This window comes from Lactuca saligna, chromosome 6, assembly GCF_052625555.1.
Source record: "Lactuca saligna cultivar CGN05327 chromosome 6, ASM5262555v1, whole genome shotgun sequence".
Classification (NCBI taxonomy): Eukaryota; Viridiplantae; Streptophyta; class Magnoliopsida; order Asterales; family Asteraceae; genus Lactuca; species Lactuca saligna.
The window spans coordinates 48364853-48379994 of NC_136422.1; the positions used below are offsets into that span (position 1 = coordinate 48364853).

At 35.9% G+C, this 15142-nt stretch overlaps 3 protein-coding genes across 3 annotated transcripts; all 3 read left to right on the forward strand.

Moving 5' to 3' along the window:
* Nucleotides 1–31: 31 nt before the first annotated feature.
* On the forward strand, nt 32–3869 carry LOC145002548 (uncharacterized). Its single transcript, XM_078961799.1, has 2 exons — nt 32–82; nt 3141–3869. The coding sequence occupies exons 1-2, from the start codon at nt 32–34 to the stop codon at nt 3867–3869; spliced, it is 780 nt and encodes a 259-aa protein (XP_078817925.1).
* A 587-nt stretch (nt 3870–4456) lies between these two features.
* On the forward strand, nt 4457–9057 carry LOC145002549 (uncharacterized). Its single transcript, XM_078961800.1, has 2 exons — nt 4457–4507; nt 8329–9057. The coding sequence occupies exons 1-2, from the start codon at nt 4457–4459 to the stop codon at nt 9055–9057; spliced, it is 780 nt and encodes a 259-aa protein (XP_078817926.1).
* Nucleotides 9058–9644: 587 nt separating this feature from the next.
* LOC145002550 (uncharacterized) lies at nt 9645–14984 on the forward strand. The gene is made up of 2 exons (XM_078961801.1): nt 9645–9695; nt 14256–14984. The coding sequence occupies exons 1-2, from the start codon at nt 9645–9647 to the stop codon at nt 14982–14984; spliced, it is 780 nt and encodes a 259-aa protein (XP_078817927.1).
* The last annotated feature ends 158 nt before the right edge of the window (nt 14985–15142 follow it).

Here is a 15142-nt window from a genome sequence, read left to right on the forward strand (position 1 = left end):
TCTGTTCCTTTTGCAGCGCTTGATATACGACATGGATTCCGCCGCCATGACATTTTGCAGTAAACCAATCACCTCCCCTCCGGTATGCTCAGCCACTCTCCTTTTTTGCAATCCAGCTCTTTGGTAGCTACATGTATTCAAAATTGTATCACTGTCTGTATGCTTTCGAATACCGGGATGTTAGATAAGTATTATAATCGTATGGGATAGTTTTATCTTTTATTTCGGTGGATTCAATGTGTGCCGTGTGGTCACTGTGCGTGTAAATCAACGAGGCTGATGGTTGATGCAAGCGTTCTGTGGTAGTAATTTGATGAATATCGGCCTTGGATTGCAAATTTCTTTTCTAGATGTTATTGGAATTACTTTGGCTATGCATGAGTGTTTTTTTTTAAATGATGTTCAAAAACTGCTTTGATTAATGGTGTAGGTTGAGATTTCTATCTCATGTCGTCATTTATAGTTCCATTTCGATATATTTCAATGAAAAAAAACTGATATACTATGTGTGAAGATTGCTAAATGAACATGTTCTGAACAACAATCAATGTGCTATATTTCATGTCTGCTAGCCCCTGTTGTGTATATGTAATATGTGGACCAGATATTATTTCTTATATTGAGTGAACATATATGATTCTACTTTGTCGTATATAGCATTGATGTACGATTTTTTTATCTCTCTAATATTTCGATTTTGTGACCTTGCTTTTGTTTAATACATTTTATTCAATGCTTTTGTTTAATACATGTTTTTCATTTCGACACATGAGCTCCGGTAAATGTTTTTTTGTTAGATAACTAGCTAATGATAGTCCAATTTGCAAAGGTAATGGCTGATCAATTGTCTTGACTGCAATCCAATCACCACTAATCTCATCTCTCTGGGCCTTTCTTGGTAATTTGATGTTAACTGTCATTCATTCGACAAATGCGAAACTCTAAGCTTTCTTCCCCAATTCGCATTTATATTATTTCTTGAAAAGATCAGGTGCCAAATGCGAAACTCTAAGCTTTCTTCCCCAATTCGCATTTATACATTAAAAACATCGCATTTTCATTCAAATTCTTCGAATCTTGCATCCATCCGTCTTTGAGTTCATTCGCATTTCATCGCATTAACTGAGAAATTAATCAGTTGTCTCATATTCGCATTTCAGTTGTTTGAGAAACCCACTTACGAACCCAAATGCGAAACTCACTGATTTCAAATGTGAACCAACCAAAAATCATCAACCACGTACTTGTGTCACCAAATGCGAACTGAATATCACCATTAAATTCTCCTCGCATTCCATAGATGCGAACACAATCCAGATCTCCGACTCCAAGCTTGCGAAATCAAAATCAATTAACCTCAAACAAATCGTGAACTTCTTATGCGAACTGTTTTGACCCACAAAACCAAATGCGAACTCAATTAATGTCATATGCGAACTGATTTCATAGATGCGAACACAATTGATTTCATATGCGAATCCACATCCATCGATATGAAACCAATACCAGTTACAAGCAATTAGTAGCAACCATCGATCCTCTAAATTTCAATTACTCAGCCTTCGCTTTTCATACAACCCGTCGACCCTGAAAAATCGATAAACACCAAATGTCTCATTTTTAGATCGATTTTCTGATTAAATGTCATATTTGAAGAATGATCGATTTTCTGATTAAATGACCCCATTTTGCGAAGTTGGACCACTTATATTATTTCTTGAAAAGATCAGGTGCCAAATGCGAAACTCTAAGCTTTCTTCCCCAATTCGCATTTATACATTAAAAACTTCGCATTTTCATTCAAATTCTTCGCATCTTGCATCCATCCGTCTTTGAGTTCATTCGCATTTCATCGCATTAACTGAGAAATTAATCAGTTGTCTCATATTCGCATTTCAGTTGTTTGAGAAACCCAGATACGAACCCAAATGCGAAACCCACTAATTTCAAATGCGAACCAACCAAAAATCATCAACCACGTACTTGTGTCACCAAATGCGAACTGAATATCACCATTAAATTCTCCTCGCATTCTATAGATGCGAACACAATCCAGATCTCCGACTCCAAGCTTGCGAAATCAAAATCAATTAACCTCAAACAAATCGTGAACTTCTTATGCGAACTGTTTTGACCCACAAAACCAAATGCGAACTCAATTGTTGTCATATGCGAACTGATTTCATAGATGCGAACACAATTGATTTCATATGCGAATCCACATCCATCGATATGAAACCAATACCAGTTACAAGCAATTAGTAGCAACCATCGATCCTCTAATTTTCAAGAACTCAGCCTTCGCTTTTCATACAACCCGTCGACCCTGAAAAATCGATAAACACCAAATGTCTCATTTTTAGATCGATTTTCTGATTAAATGTCATATTTGAAGAATGATCGATTTTCTGATTAAATGACCCCATTTTGCGAAGTTGTACCACTTATATTATTTCTTGAAAAGATCAGGTGCCAAATGCGAAACTCTAAGCTTTCTTCCCCAATTCGCATTTATACATTAAAAACTTCGCATTTTCATTCAAATTCTTCGCATCTTGCATCCATCCGTCTTTGAGTTCATTCGCATTTCATCGCATTAACTGAGAAATTAATCAGTTGTCTCATATTCGCATTTCAGTTGTTTGAGAAACCCAGATACGAACCCAAATGCGAAACCCACTAATTTCAAATGCGAACCAACCAAAAATCATCAACCACGTACTTGTGTCACCAAATGCGAACTGAATATCACCATTAAATTCCTCTCGCATTCTATAGATGCGAACACAATCCAGATCTCCGACTCCAAGCTTGCGAAATCAAAATCAATTAACCTCAAACAAATCGTGAACTTCTTATGCGAACTGTTTTGACCCACAAAACCAAATGCGAACTCAATTGTTGTCATATGCGAACTGATTTCATAGATGCGAACACAATTGATTTCATATGCGAATCCACATCCATCGATATGAAACCAATACCAGTTACAAGCAATTAGTAGCAACCATCGATCCTCTAATGAGGAAACAGTTTCCTATTCGATTGTGCTTTGCAATGACAATCAATAAAGATCAGGGACAAACAATTCCATATGTAGGTATCTATCTTCCAGAATTTAGGCTTATTATTGTTTTTAGGGATTATACTGTTCCTTAATTACATTTGTCTATCCTTCTATTGTTGAAAATGCCAATAATCCGATGTTTTTCCAAGAAAGAGCAATCCTTGCACCGAAAAATGAAGTTGTTCAAGAAATAAACAATCGTTTGTTAAAATTATTTCCTGGAGATGAAAAAGAATACTTAAGTTCAGACAGTCTTTGTCAATCGGAGTTTGTACACGATGACTTTGACGAATCTTTATACACTCCTGATGTTCTAAATGGCCTTAGACCTTCAGGTATGCCAATTCATAAATTGGTATTAAAAGTCGGTGTTCCAGTTATGTTATTGAGGAATATTGACCAAAAATACGGTTTGTGTAATGGAACAAGGCTACGAGTTATAGCATTGGGTAAGCGTGTTATAGAAGCAGAGATTATTTCTGGAAGTAATATAGGAAAACGTACGTTTATTCCAAGAATGTCACTGACCCCTTCGGATAAAAGGATTCCTTTCACATTTCAGCGAAGACAGTTTCCACTTGCTGTATGCTTTGCGATGACAATAAACAAAAGTCAAGGACAGTCGCTATCAAAGGTTGGTTTGTTTTTAAGACAACCAGTGTTTACTCATGGACAGTTGTATGTTGCATTGTCTAGAGTTAAAAGCAGAGATGGATTGAAAATATTAATTTTAGACAACGATGGAAACCCTACCAATAAGACATCTAATGTTGTATTCAAAGAAGTATTTGGAAATTTGTGATTTGTAAAAATTATTTAATTAGAACATTTCATTAATGATTTCTTTTTGGTATTTTGAGTTCAATTACACACTTATTCAATAAACTTTTCACTTATATGTGTTGTATTATTTTAATAATTCGTTGATGTTCGAAATTTTATATTATTTTTTTCAAGAAACCCGTGTAACACACGGGTATTACACCTAGTGGTGAATAAATCATAAATGTATGTATAGCCAAAACCAAAGAAAGTCCGTTTTGGGCGGAGAATTCAATCTGTGAGCATCATAGATTTCATCGACACCCCTCCCCTCTTTCTTCTTTACTTGTACTACTTCATTGCTCTCACACTCTCTCGCTCAACCGCTACGCCTAATTCTTGAATTTTTGCCTGCCTCTCGATAATTTCGGAGTGAGTTGCCTTCTTACATATACACTCTTCATTCCTTCTTAATTTTGATTCCGATTTCCTCTCTAACAAGTTGGATCTTACTTTCAAGTGTAGTTGCTTGCTCATCGCTATTACAAATCTATAAATGCTGTATTCATGTTCTTGTCGATACAATCCTGATCTTGTCTGTTCCTTTTGCAGCGCTTGATATACGACATGGATTCCGCCGCCATGACATTTTGCAGTAAACCAATCACCTCCCCTCCGGTATGCTCAGCCACTCTCCTTTTTTGCAATCCAGCTCTTTGGTAGCTACATGTATTCAAAATTGTATCACTGTCTGTATGCTTTCGAATACCGGGATGTTAGATAAGTATTATAATCGTATGGGATAGTTTTATCTTTTATTTCGGTGGATTCAATGTGTGCCGTGTGGTCACTGTGCGTGTAAATCAACGAGGCTGATGGTTGATGCAAGCGTTCTGTGGTAGTAATTTGATGAATATCGGCCTTGGATTGCAAATTTCTTTTCTAGATGCTATTGGAATTACTTTGGCTATGCATGAGTGTTTTTTTTTAAATGATGTTCAAAAACTGCTTTGATTAATGGTGTAGGTTGAGATTTCTATCTCATGTCGTCATTTATAGTTCCATTTCGATATATTTCAATGAAAAAAAACTGATATACTATGTGTGAAGATTGCTAAATGAACATGTTCTGAACAACAATCAATGTGCTATATTTCATGTCTGCTAGCCCCTGTTGTGTATATGTAATATGTGGACCAGATATTATTTCTTATATTGAGTGAACATATATGATTCTACTTTGTCGTATATAGCATTGATGTACGATTTTTTTATCTCTCTAATATTTCGATTTTGTGACCTTGCTTTTGTTTAATACATTTTATTCAATGCTTTTGTTTAATACATGTTTTTCATTTCGACACATGAGCTCCGGTAAATGTTTTTTTGTTAGATAACTAGCTAATGATAGTCCAATTTGCAAAGGTAATGGCTGATCAATTGTCTTGACTGCAATCCAATCACCACTAATCTCATCTCTCTGGGCCTTTCTTGGTAATTTGATGTTAACTGTCATTCATTCGACAAATGCGAAACTCTAAGCTTTCTTCCCCAATTCGCATTTATATTATTTCTTGAAAAGATCAGGTGCCAAATGCGAAACTCTAAGCTTTCTTCCCCAATTCGCATTTATACATTAAAAACATCGCATTTTCATTCAAATTCTTCGCATCTTGCATCCATCCGTCTTTGAGTTCATTCGCATTTCATCGCATTAACTGAGAAATTAATCAGTTGTCTCATATTCGCATTTCAGTTGTTTGAGAAACCCACTTACGAACCCAAATGCGAAACCCACTGATTTCAAATGTGAACCAACCAAAAATCATCAACCACGTACTTGTGTCACCAAATGCGAACTGAATATCACCATTAAATTCTCCTCGCATTCCATAGATGCGAACACAATCCAGATCTCCGACTCCAAGCTTGCGAAATCAAAATCAATTAACCTCAAACAAATCGTGAACTTCTTATGCGAACTGTTTTGACCCACAAAACCAAATGCGAACTCAATTGATGTCATATGCGAACTGATTTCATAGATGCGAACACAATTGATTTCATATGCGAATCCACATCCATCGATATGAAACCAATACCAGTTACAAGCAATTAGTAGCAACCATCGATCCTCTAATTTTCAATTACTCAGCCTTCGCTTTTCATACAACCCGTCGACCCTGAAAAATCGATAAACACCAAGTGTCTCATTTTTAGATCGATTTTCTGATTAAATGTCATATTTGAAGAATGATCGATTTTCTGATTAAATGACCCCATTTTGCGAAGTTGGACCACTTATATTATTTCTTGAAAAGATCAGGTGCCAAATGCGAAACTCTAAGCTTTCTTCCCCAATTCGCATTTATACATTAAAAACTTCGCATTTTCATTCAAATTCTTCGCATCTTGCATCCATCCGTCTTTGAGTTCATTCGCATTTCATCGCATTAACTGAGAAATTAATCAGTTGTCTCATATTCGCATTTCAGTTGTTTGAGAAACCCAGATACGAACCCAAATGCGAAACCCACTAATTTCAAATGCGAACCAACCAAAAATCATCAACCACGTACTTGTGTCACCAAATGCGAACTGAATATCACCATTAAATTCTCCTCGCATTCTATAGATGCGAACACAATCCAGATCTCCGACTCCAAGCTTGCGAAATCAAAATCAATTAACCTCAAACAAATCGTGAACTTCTTATGCGAACTGTTTTGACCCACAAAACCAAATGCGAACTCAATTGTTGTCATATGCGAACTGATTTCATAGATGCGAACACAATTGATTTCATATGCGAATCCACATCCATCGATATGAAACCAATACCAGTTACAAGCAATTAGTAGCAACCATCGATCCTCTAATTTTCAAGAACTCAGCCTTCGCTTTTCATACAACCCGTCGACCCTGAAAAATCGATAAACACCAAATGTCTCATTTTTAGATCGATTTTCTGATTAAATGTCATATTTGAAGAATGATCGATTTTCTGATTAAATGACCCCATTTTGCGAAGTTGGACCACTTATATTATTTCTTGAAAAGATCAGGTGCCAAATGCGAAACTCTAAGCTTTCTTCCCCAATTCGCATTTATACATTAAAAACTTCGCATTTTCATTCAAATTCTTTGCATCTTGCATCCATCCGTCTTTGAGTTCATTCGCATTTCATCGCATTAACTGAGAAATTAATCAGTTGTCTCATATTCGCATTTCAGTTGTTTGAGAAACCCAGATACGAACCCAAATGCGAAACCCACTAATTTCAAATGCGAACCAACCAAAAATCATCAACCACGTACTTGTGTCACCAAATGCGAACTGAATATCACCATTAAATTCTCCTCGCATTCTATAGATGCGAACACAATCCAGATCTCCGACTCCAAGCTTGCGAAATCAAAATCAATTAACCTCAAACAAATCGTGAACTTCTTATGCGAACTGTTTTGACCCACAAAACCAAATGCGAACTCAATTGTTGTCATATGCGAACTGATTTCATAGATGCGAACACAATTGATTTCATATGCGAATCCACATCCATCGATATGAAACCAATACCAGTTACAAGCAATTAGTAGCAACCATCGATCCTCTAATTTTCAAGAACTCAGCCTTCGCTTTTCATACAACCCGTCGACCCTGAAAAATCGATAAACACCAAATGTCTCATTTTTAGATCGATTTTCTGATTAAATGTCATATTTGAAGAATGATCGATTTTCTGATTAAATGACCCCATTTTGCGAAGTTGGACCACTTATATTATTTCTTGAAAAGATCAGGTGCCAAATGCGAAACTCTAAGCTTTCTTCCCCAATTCGCATTTATACATTAAAAACTTCGCATTTTCATTCAAATTCTTCGCATCTTGCATCCATCCGTCTTTGAGTTCATTCGCATTTCATCGCATTAACTGAGAAATTAATCAGTTGTCTCATATTCGCATTTCAGTTGTTTGAGAAACCCAGATACGAACCCAAATGCGAAACCCACTAATTTCAAATGCGAACCAACCAAAAATCATCAACCACGTACTTGTGTCACCAAATGCGAACTGAATATCACCATTAAATTCTCCTCGCATTCTATAGATGCGAACACAATCCAGATCTCCGACTCCAAGCTCGCGAAATCAAAATCAATTAACCTCAAACAAATCGTGAACTTCTTATGCGAACTGTTTTGACCCACAAAACCAAATGCGAACTCAATTGTTGTCATATGCGAACTGATTTCATAGATGCGAACACAATTGATTTCATATGCGAATCCACATCCATCGATATGAAACCAATACCAGTTACAAGCAATTAGTAGCAACCATCGATCCTCTAATTTTCAAGAACTCAGCCTTCGGTTTTCATACAACCCGTCGACCCTGAAAAATCGATAAACACCAAATGTCTCATTTTTAGATCGATTTTCTGATTAAATGTCATATTTGAAGAATGATCGATTTTCTTATTATTGTTTTTAGGAATTATACTGTTCCTTAATTACATTTGTCTATCCTTCTATTGTTGAAAATGCCAATAATCCGATGTTTTTCCAAGAAAGAGCAATCCTTGCACCGAAAAATGAAGTTGTTCAAGAAATAAACAATCGTTTGTTAAAATTATTTCCTGGAGATGAAAAAGAATACTTAAGTTCAGACAGTCTTTGTCAATCGGAGTTTGTACACGATGACTTTGACGAATCTTTATACACTCCTGATGTTCTAAATGGCCTTAGACCTTCAGGTATGCCAATTCATAAATTGGTATTAAAAGTCGGTGTTCCAGTTATGTTATTGAGGAATATTGACCAAAAATACGGTTTGTGTAATGGAACAAGGCTACGAGTTATAGCATTGGGTAAGCGTGTTATAGAAGCAGAGATTATTTCTGGAAGTAATATAGGAAAACGTACGTTTATTCCAAGAATGTCACTGACCCCTTCGGATAAAAGGATTCCTTTCACATTTCAGCGAAGACAGTTTCCACTTGCTGTATGCTTTGCGATGACAATAAACAAAAGTCAAGGACAGTCGCTATCAAAGGTTGGTTTGTTTTTAAGACAACCAGTGTTTACTCATGGACAGTTGTATGTTGCATTGTCTAGAGTTAAAAGCAGAGATGGATTGAAAATATTAATTTTAGACAACGAAGGAAACCCTACCAATAAGACATCTAATGTTGTATTCAAAGAAGTATTTGGAAATTTGTGATTTGTAAAAATTATTTAATTAGAACATTTCATTAATGATTTCTTTTTGGTATTTTGAGTTCAATTACACACTTATTCAATAAACTTTTCACTTATATGTGTTGTATTATTTTAATAATTCGTTGATGTTCGAAATTTTATATTATTTTTTTCAAGAAACCCGTGTAACACACGGGTATTACACCTAGTGGTGAATAAATCATAAATGTATGTATAGCCAAAACCAAAGAAAGTCCGTTTTGGGCGGAGAATTCAATCTGTGAGCATCATAGATTTCATCGACACCCCTCCCCTCTTTCTTCTTTACTTGTACTACTTCATTGCTCTCACACTCTCTCGCTCAACCGCTACGCCTAATTCTTGAATTTTTGCCTGCCTCTCGATAATTTCGGAGTGAGTTGCCTTCTTACATATACACTCTTCATTCCTTCTTAATTTTGATTTCGATTTCCTCTCTAACAAGTTGGATCTTACTTTCAAGTGTAGTTGCTTGCTCATCGCTATTACAAATCTATAAATGCTGTATTCATGTTCTTGTCGATACAATCCTGATCTTGTCTGTTCCTTTTGCAGCGCTTGATATACGACATGGATTCCGCCGCCATGACATTTTGCAGTAAACCAATCACCTCCCCTCCGGTATGCTCAGCCACTCTCCTTTTTTGCAATCCAGCTCTTTGGTAGCTACATGTATTCAAAATTGTATCACTGTCTGTATGCTTTCGAATACCGGGATGTTAGATAAGTATTATAATCGTATGGGATAGTTTTATCTTTTATTTCGGTGGATTCAATGTGTGCCGTGTGGTCACTGTGCGTGTAAATCAACGAGGCTGATGGTTGATGCAAGCGTTCTGTGGTAGTAATTTGATGAATATCGGCCTTGGATTGCAAATTTCTTTTCTAGATGCTATTGGAATTACTTTGGCTATGCATGAGTGTTTTTTTTTAAATGATGTTCAAAAACTGCTTTGATTAATGGTGTAGGTTGAGATTTCTATCTCATGTCGTCATTTATAGTTCCATTTCGATATATTTCAATGAAAAAAAACTGATATACTATGTGTGAAGATTGCTAAATGAACATGTTCTGAACAACAATCAATGTGCTATATTTCATGTCTGCTAGCCCCTGTTGTGTATATGTAATATGTGGACCAGATATTATTTCTTATATTGAGTGAACATATATGATTCTACTTTGTCGTATATAGCATTGATGTACGATTTTTTTATCTCTCTAATATTTCGATTTTGTGACCTTGCTTTTGTTTAATACATTTTATTCAATGCTTTTGTTTAATACATGTTTTTCATTTCGACACATGAGCTCCGGTAAATGTTTTTTTGTTAGATAACTAGCTAATGATAGTCCAATTTGCAAAGGTAATGGCTGATCAATTGTCTTGACTGCAATCCAATCACCACTAATCTCATCTCTCTGGGCCTTTCTTGGTAATTTGATGTTAACTGTCATTCATTCGACAAATGCGAAACTCTAAGCTTTCTTCCCCAATTCGCATTTATATTATTTCTTGAAAAGATCAGGTGCCAAATGCGAAACTCTAAGCTTTCTTCCCCAATTCGCATTTATACATTAAAAACATCGCATTTTCATTCAAATTCTTCGCATCTTGCATCCATCCGTCTTTGAGTTCATTCGCATTTCATCGCATTAACTGAGAAATTAATCAGTTGTCTCATATTCGCATTTCAGTTGTTTGAGAAACCCAGATACGAACCCAAATGCGAAACCCACTAATTTCAAATGCGAACCAACCAAAAATCATCAACCACGTACTTGTGTCACCAAATGCGAACTGAATATCACCATTAAATTCTCCTCGCATTCTATAGATGCGAACACAATCCAGATCTCCGACTCCAAGCTTGCGAAATCAAAATCAATTAACCTCAAACAAATCGTGAACTTCTTATGCGAACTGTTTTGACCCACAAAACCAAATGCGAACTCAATTGATGTCATATGCGAACTGATTTCATAGATGCGAACACAATTGATTTCATATGCGAATCCACATCCATCGATATGAAACCAATACCAGTTACAAGCAATTAGTAGCAACCATCGATCCTCTAATTTTCAATTACTCAGCCTTCGCTTTTCATACAACCCGTCGACCCTGAAAAATCGATAAACACCAAATGTCTCATTTTTAGATCGATTTTCTGATTAAATGTCATATTTGAAGAATGATCGATTTTCTGATTAAATGACCCCATTTTGCGAAGTTGGACCACTTATATTATTTCTTGAAAAGATCAGGTGCCAAATGCGAAACTCTAAGCTTTCTTCCCCAATTCGCATTTATACATTAAAAACTTCGCATTTTCATTCAAATTCTTCGCATCTTGCATCCATCCGTCTTTGAGTTCATTCGCATTTCATCGCATTAACTGAGAAATTAATCAGTTGTCTCATATTCGCATTTCAGTTGTTTGAGAAACCCAGATACGAACCCAAATGCGAAACCCACTAATTTCAAATGCGAACCAACCAAAAATCATCAACCACGTACTTGTGTCACCAAATGCGAACTGAATATCACCATTAAATTCTCCTCGCATTCTATAGATGTGAACACAATCCAGATCTCCGACTCCAAGCTTGCGAAATCAAAATCAATTAACCTCAAACAAATCGTGAACTTCTTATGCGAACTGTTTTGACCCACAAAACCAAATGCGAACTCAATTGTTGTCATATGCGAACTGATTTCATAGATGCGAACACAATTGATTTCATATGCGAATCCACATCCATCGATATGAAACCAATACCAGTTACAAGCAATTAGTAGCAACCATCGATCCTCTAATTTTCAAGAACTCAGCCTTCGCTTTTCATACAACCCGTCGACCCTGAAAAATCGATAAACACCAAATGTCTCATTTTTAGATCGATTTTCTGATTAAATGTCATATTTGAAGAATGATCGATTTTCTGATTAAATGACCCCATTTTGCGAAGTTGGACCACTTATATTATTTCTTGAAAAGATCAGGTGCCAAATGCGAAACTCTAAGCTTTCTTCCCCAATTCGCATTTATACATTAAAAACTTCGCATTTTCATTCAAATTCTTCGCATCTTGCATCCATCCGTCTTTGAGTTCATTCGCATTTCATCGCATTAACTGAGAAATTAATCAGTTGTCTCATATTCGCATTTCAGTTGTTTGAGAAACCCAGATACGAACCCAAATGCGAAACCCACTAATTTCAAATGCGAACCAACCAAAAATCATCAACCACGTACTTGTGTCACCAAATGCGAACTGAATATCACCATTAAATTCTCCTCGCATTCTATAGATGCGAACACAATCCAGATCTCCGACTCCAAGCTTGCGAAATCAAAATCAATTAACCTCAAACAAATCGTGAACTTCTTATGCGAACTGTTTTGACCCACAAAACCAAATGCGAACTCAATTGATGTCATATGCGAACTGATTTCATAGATGCGAACACAATTGATTTCATATGCGAATCCACATCCATCGATATGAAACCAATACCAGTTACAAGCAATTAGTAGCAACCATCGATCCTCTAATTTTCAATTACTCAGCCTTCGCTTTTCATACAACCCGTCGACCCTGAAAAATCGATAAACACCAAATGTCTCATTTTTAGATCGATTTTCTGATTAAATGTCATATTTGAAGAATGATCGATTTTCTGATTAAATGACCCCATTTTGCGAAGTTGGACCACTTATATTATTTCTTGAAAAGATCAGGTGCCAAATGCGAAACTCTAAGCTTTCTTCCCCAATTCGCATTTATACATTAAAAACTTCGCATTTTCATTCAAATTCTTCGCATCTTGCATCCATCCGTCTTTGAGTTCATTCGCATTTCATCGCATTAACTGAGAAATTAATCAGTTGTCTCATATTCGCATTTCAGTTGTTTGAGAAACCCAGATACGAACCCAAATGCGAAACCCACTAATTTCAAATGCGAACCAACCAAAAATCATCAACCACGTACTTGTGTCACCAAATGCGAACTGAATATCACCATTAAATTCTCCTCGCATTCTATAGATGCGAACACAATCCAGATCTCCGACTCCAAGCTTGCGAAATCAAAATCAATTAACCTCAAACAAATCGTGAACTTCTTATGCGAACTGTTTTGACCCACAAAACCAAATGCGAACTCAATTGATGTCATATGCGAACTGATTTCATAGATGCGAACACAATTGATTTCATATGCGAATCCACATCCATCGATATGAAACCAATACCAGTTACAAGCAATTAGTAGCAACCATCGATCCTCTAATTTTCAAGAACTCAGCCTTCGCTTTTCATACAACCCGTCGACCCTGAAAAATCGATAAACACCAAATGTCTCATTTTTAGATCGATTTTCTGATTAAATGTCATATTTGAAGAATGATCGATTTTCTGATTAAATGACCCCATTTTGCGAAGTTGGACCACTTATATTATTTCTTGAAAAGATCAGGTGCCAAATGCGAAACTCTAAGCTTTCTTCCCCAATTCGCATTTATACATTAAAAACTTCGCATTTTCATTCAAATTCTTCGCATCTTGCATCCATCCGTCTTTGAGTTCATTCGCATTTCATCGCATTAACTGAGAAATTAATCAGTTGTCTCATATTCGCATTTCAGTTGTTTGAGAAACCCAGATACGGACCCAAATGCGAAACCCACTAATTTCAAATGCGAACCAACCAAAAATCATCAACCACGTACTTGTGTCACCAAATGCGAACTGAATATCACCATTAAATTCTCCTCGCATTCTATAGATGCGAACACAATCCAGATCTCCGACTCCAAGCTTGCGAAATCAAAATCAATTAACCTCAAACAAATCGTGAACTTCTTATGCGAACTGTTTTGACCCACAAAACCAAATGCGAACTCAATTGTTGTCATATGCGAACTGATTTCATAGATGCGAACACAATTGATTTCATATGCGAATCCACATCCATCGATATGAAACCAATACCAGTTACAAGCAATTAGTAGCAACCATTGATCCTCTAATTTTCAAGAACTCAGCCTTCGCTTTTCATACAACCCGTCGACCCTGAAAAATCGATAAACACCAAATGTCTCATTTTTAGATTGATTTTCTGATTAAATGTCATATTTGAAGAATGATCGATTTTCTTATTATTGTTTTTAGGAATTATACTGTTCCTTAATTACATTTGTCTATCCTTCTATTGTTGAAAATGCCAATAATCCGATGTTTTTCCAAGAAAGAGCAATCCTTGCACCGAAAAATGAAGTTGTTCAAGAAATAAACAATCGTTTGTTAAAATTATTTCCTGGAGATGAAAAAGAATACTTAAGTTCAGACAGTCTTTGTCAATCGGAGTTTGTACACGATGACTTTGACGAATCTTTATACACTCCTGATGTTCTAAATGGCCTTAGACCTTCAGGTATGCCAATTCATAAATTGGTATTAAAAGTCGGTGTTCCAGTTATGTTATTGAGGAATATTGACCAAAAATACGGTTTGTGTAATGGAACAAGGCTACGAGTTATAGCATTGGGTAAGCGTGTTATAGAAGCAGAGATTATTTCTGGAAGTAATATAGGAAAACGTACGTTTATTCCAAGAATGTCACTGACCCCTTCGGATAAAAGGATTCCTTTCACATTTCAGCGAAGACAGTTTCCACTTGCTGTATGCTTTGCGATGACAATAAACAAAAGTCAAGGACAGTCGCTATCAAAGGTTGGTTTGTTTTTAAGACAACCAGTGTTTACTCATGGACAGTTGTATGTTGCATTGTCTAGAGTTAAAAGCAGAGATGGATTGAAAATATTAATTTTAGACAACGAAGGAAACCCTACCAATAAGACATCTAATGTTGTATTCAAAGAAGTATTTGGAAATTTGTGATTTGTAAAAATTATTTAATTAGAACATTTCATTAATGATTTCTTTTTGGTATTTTGAGTTCAATTACACACTTATTCAATAAACTTTTCACTTATATGTGTTGTATTATTTTAATAATTCGTTGATGTTCGAAATTTTATATTATTTTTTTCAAGAAA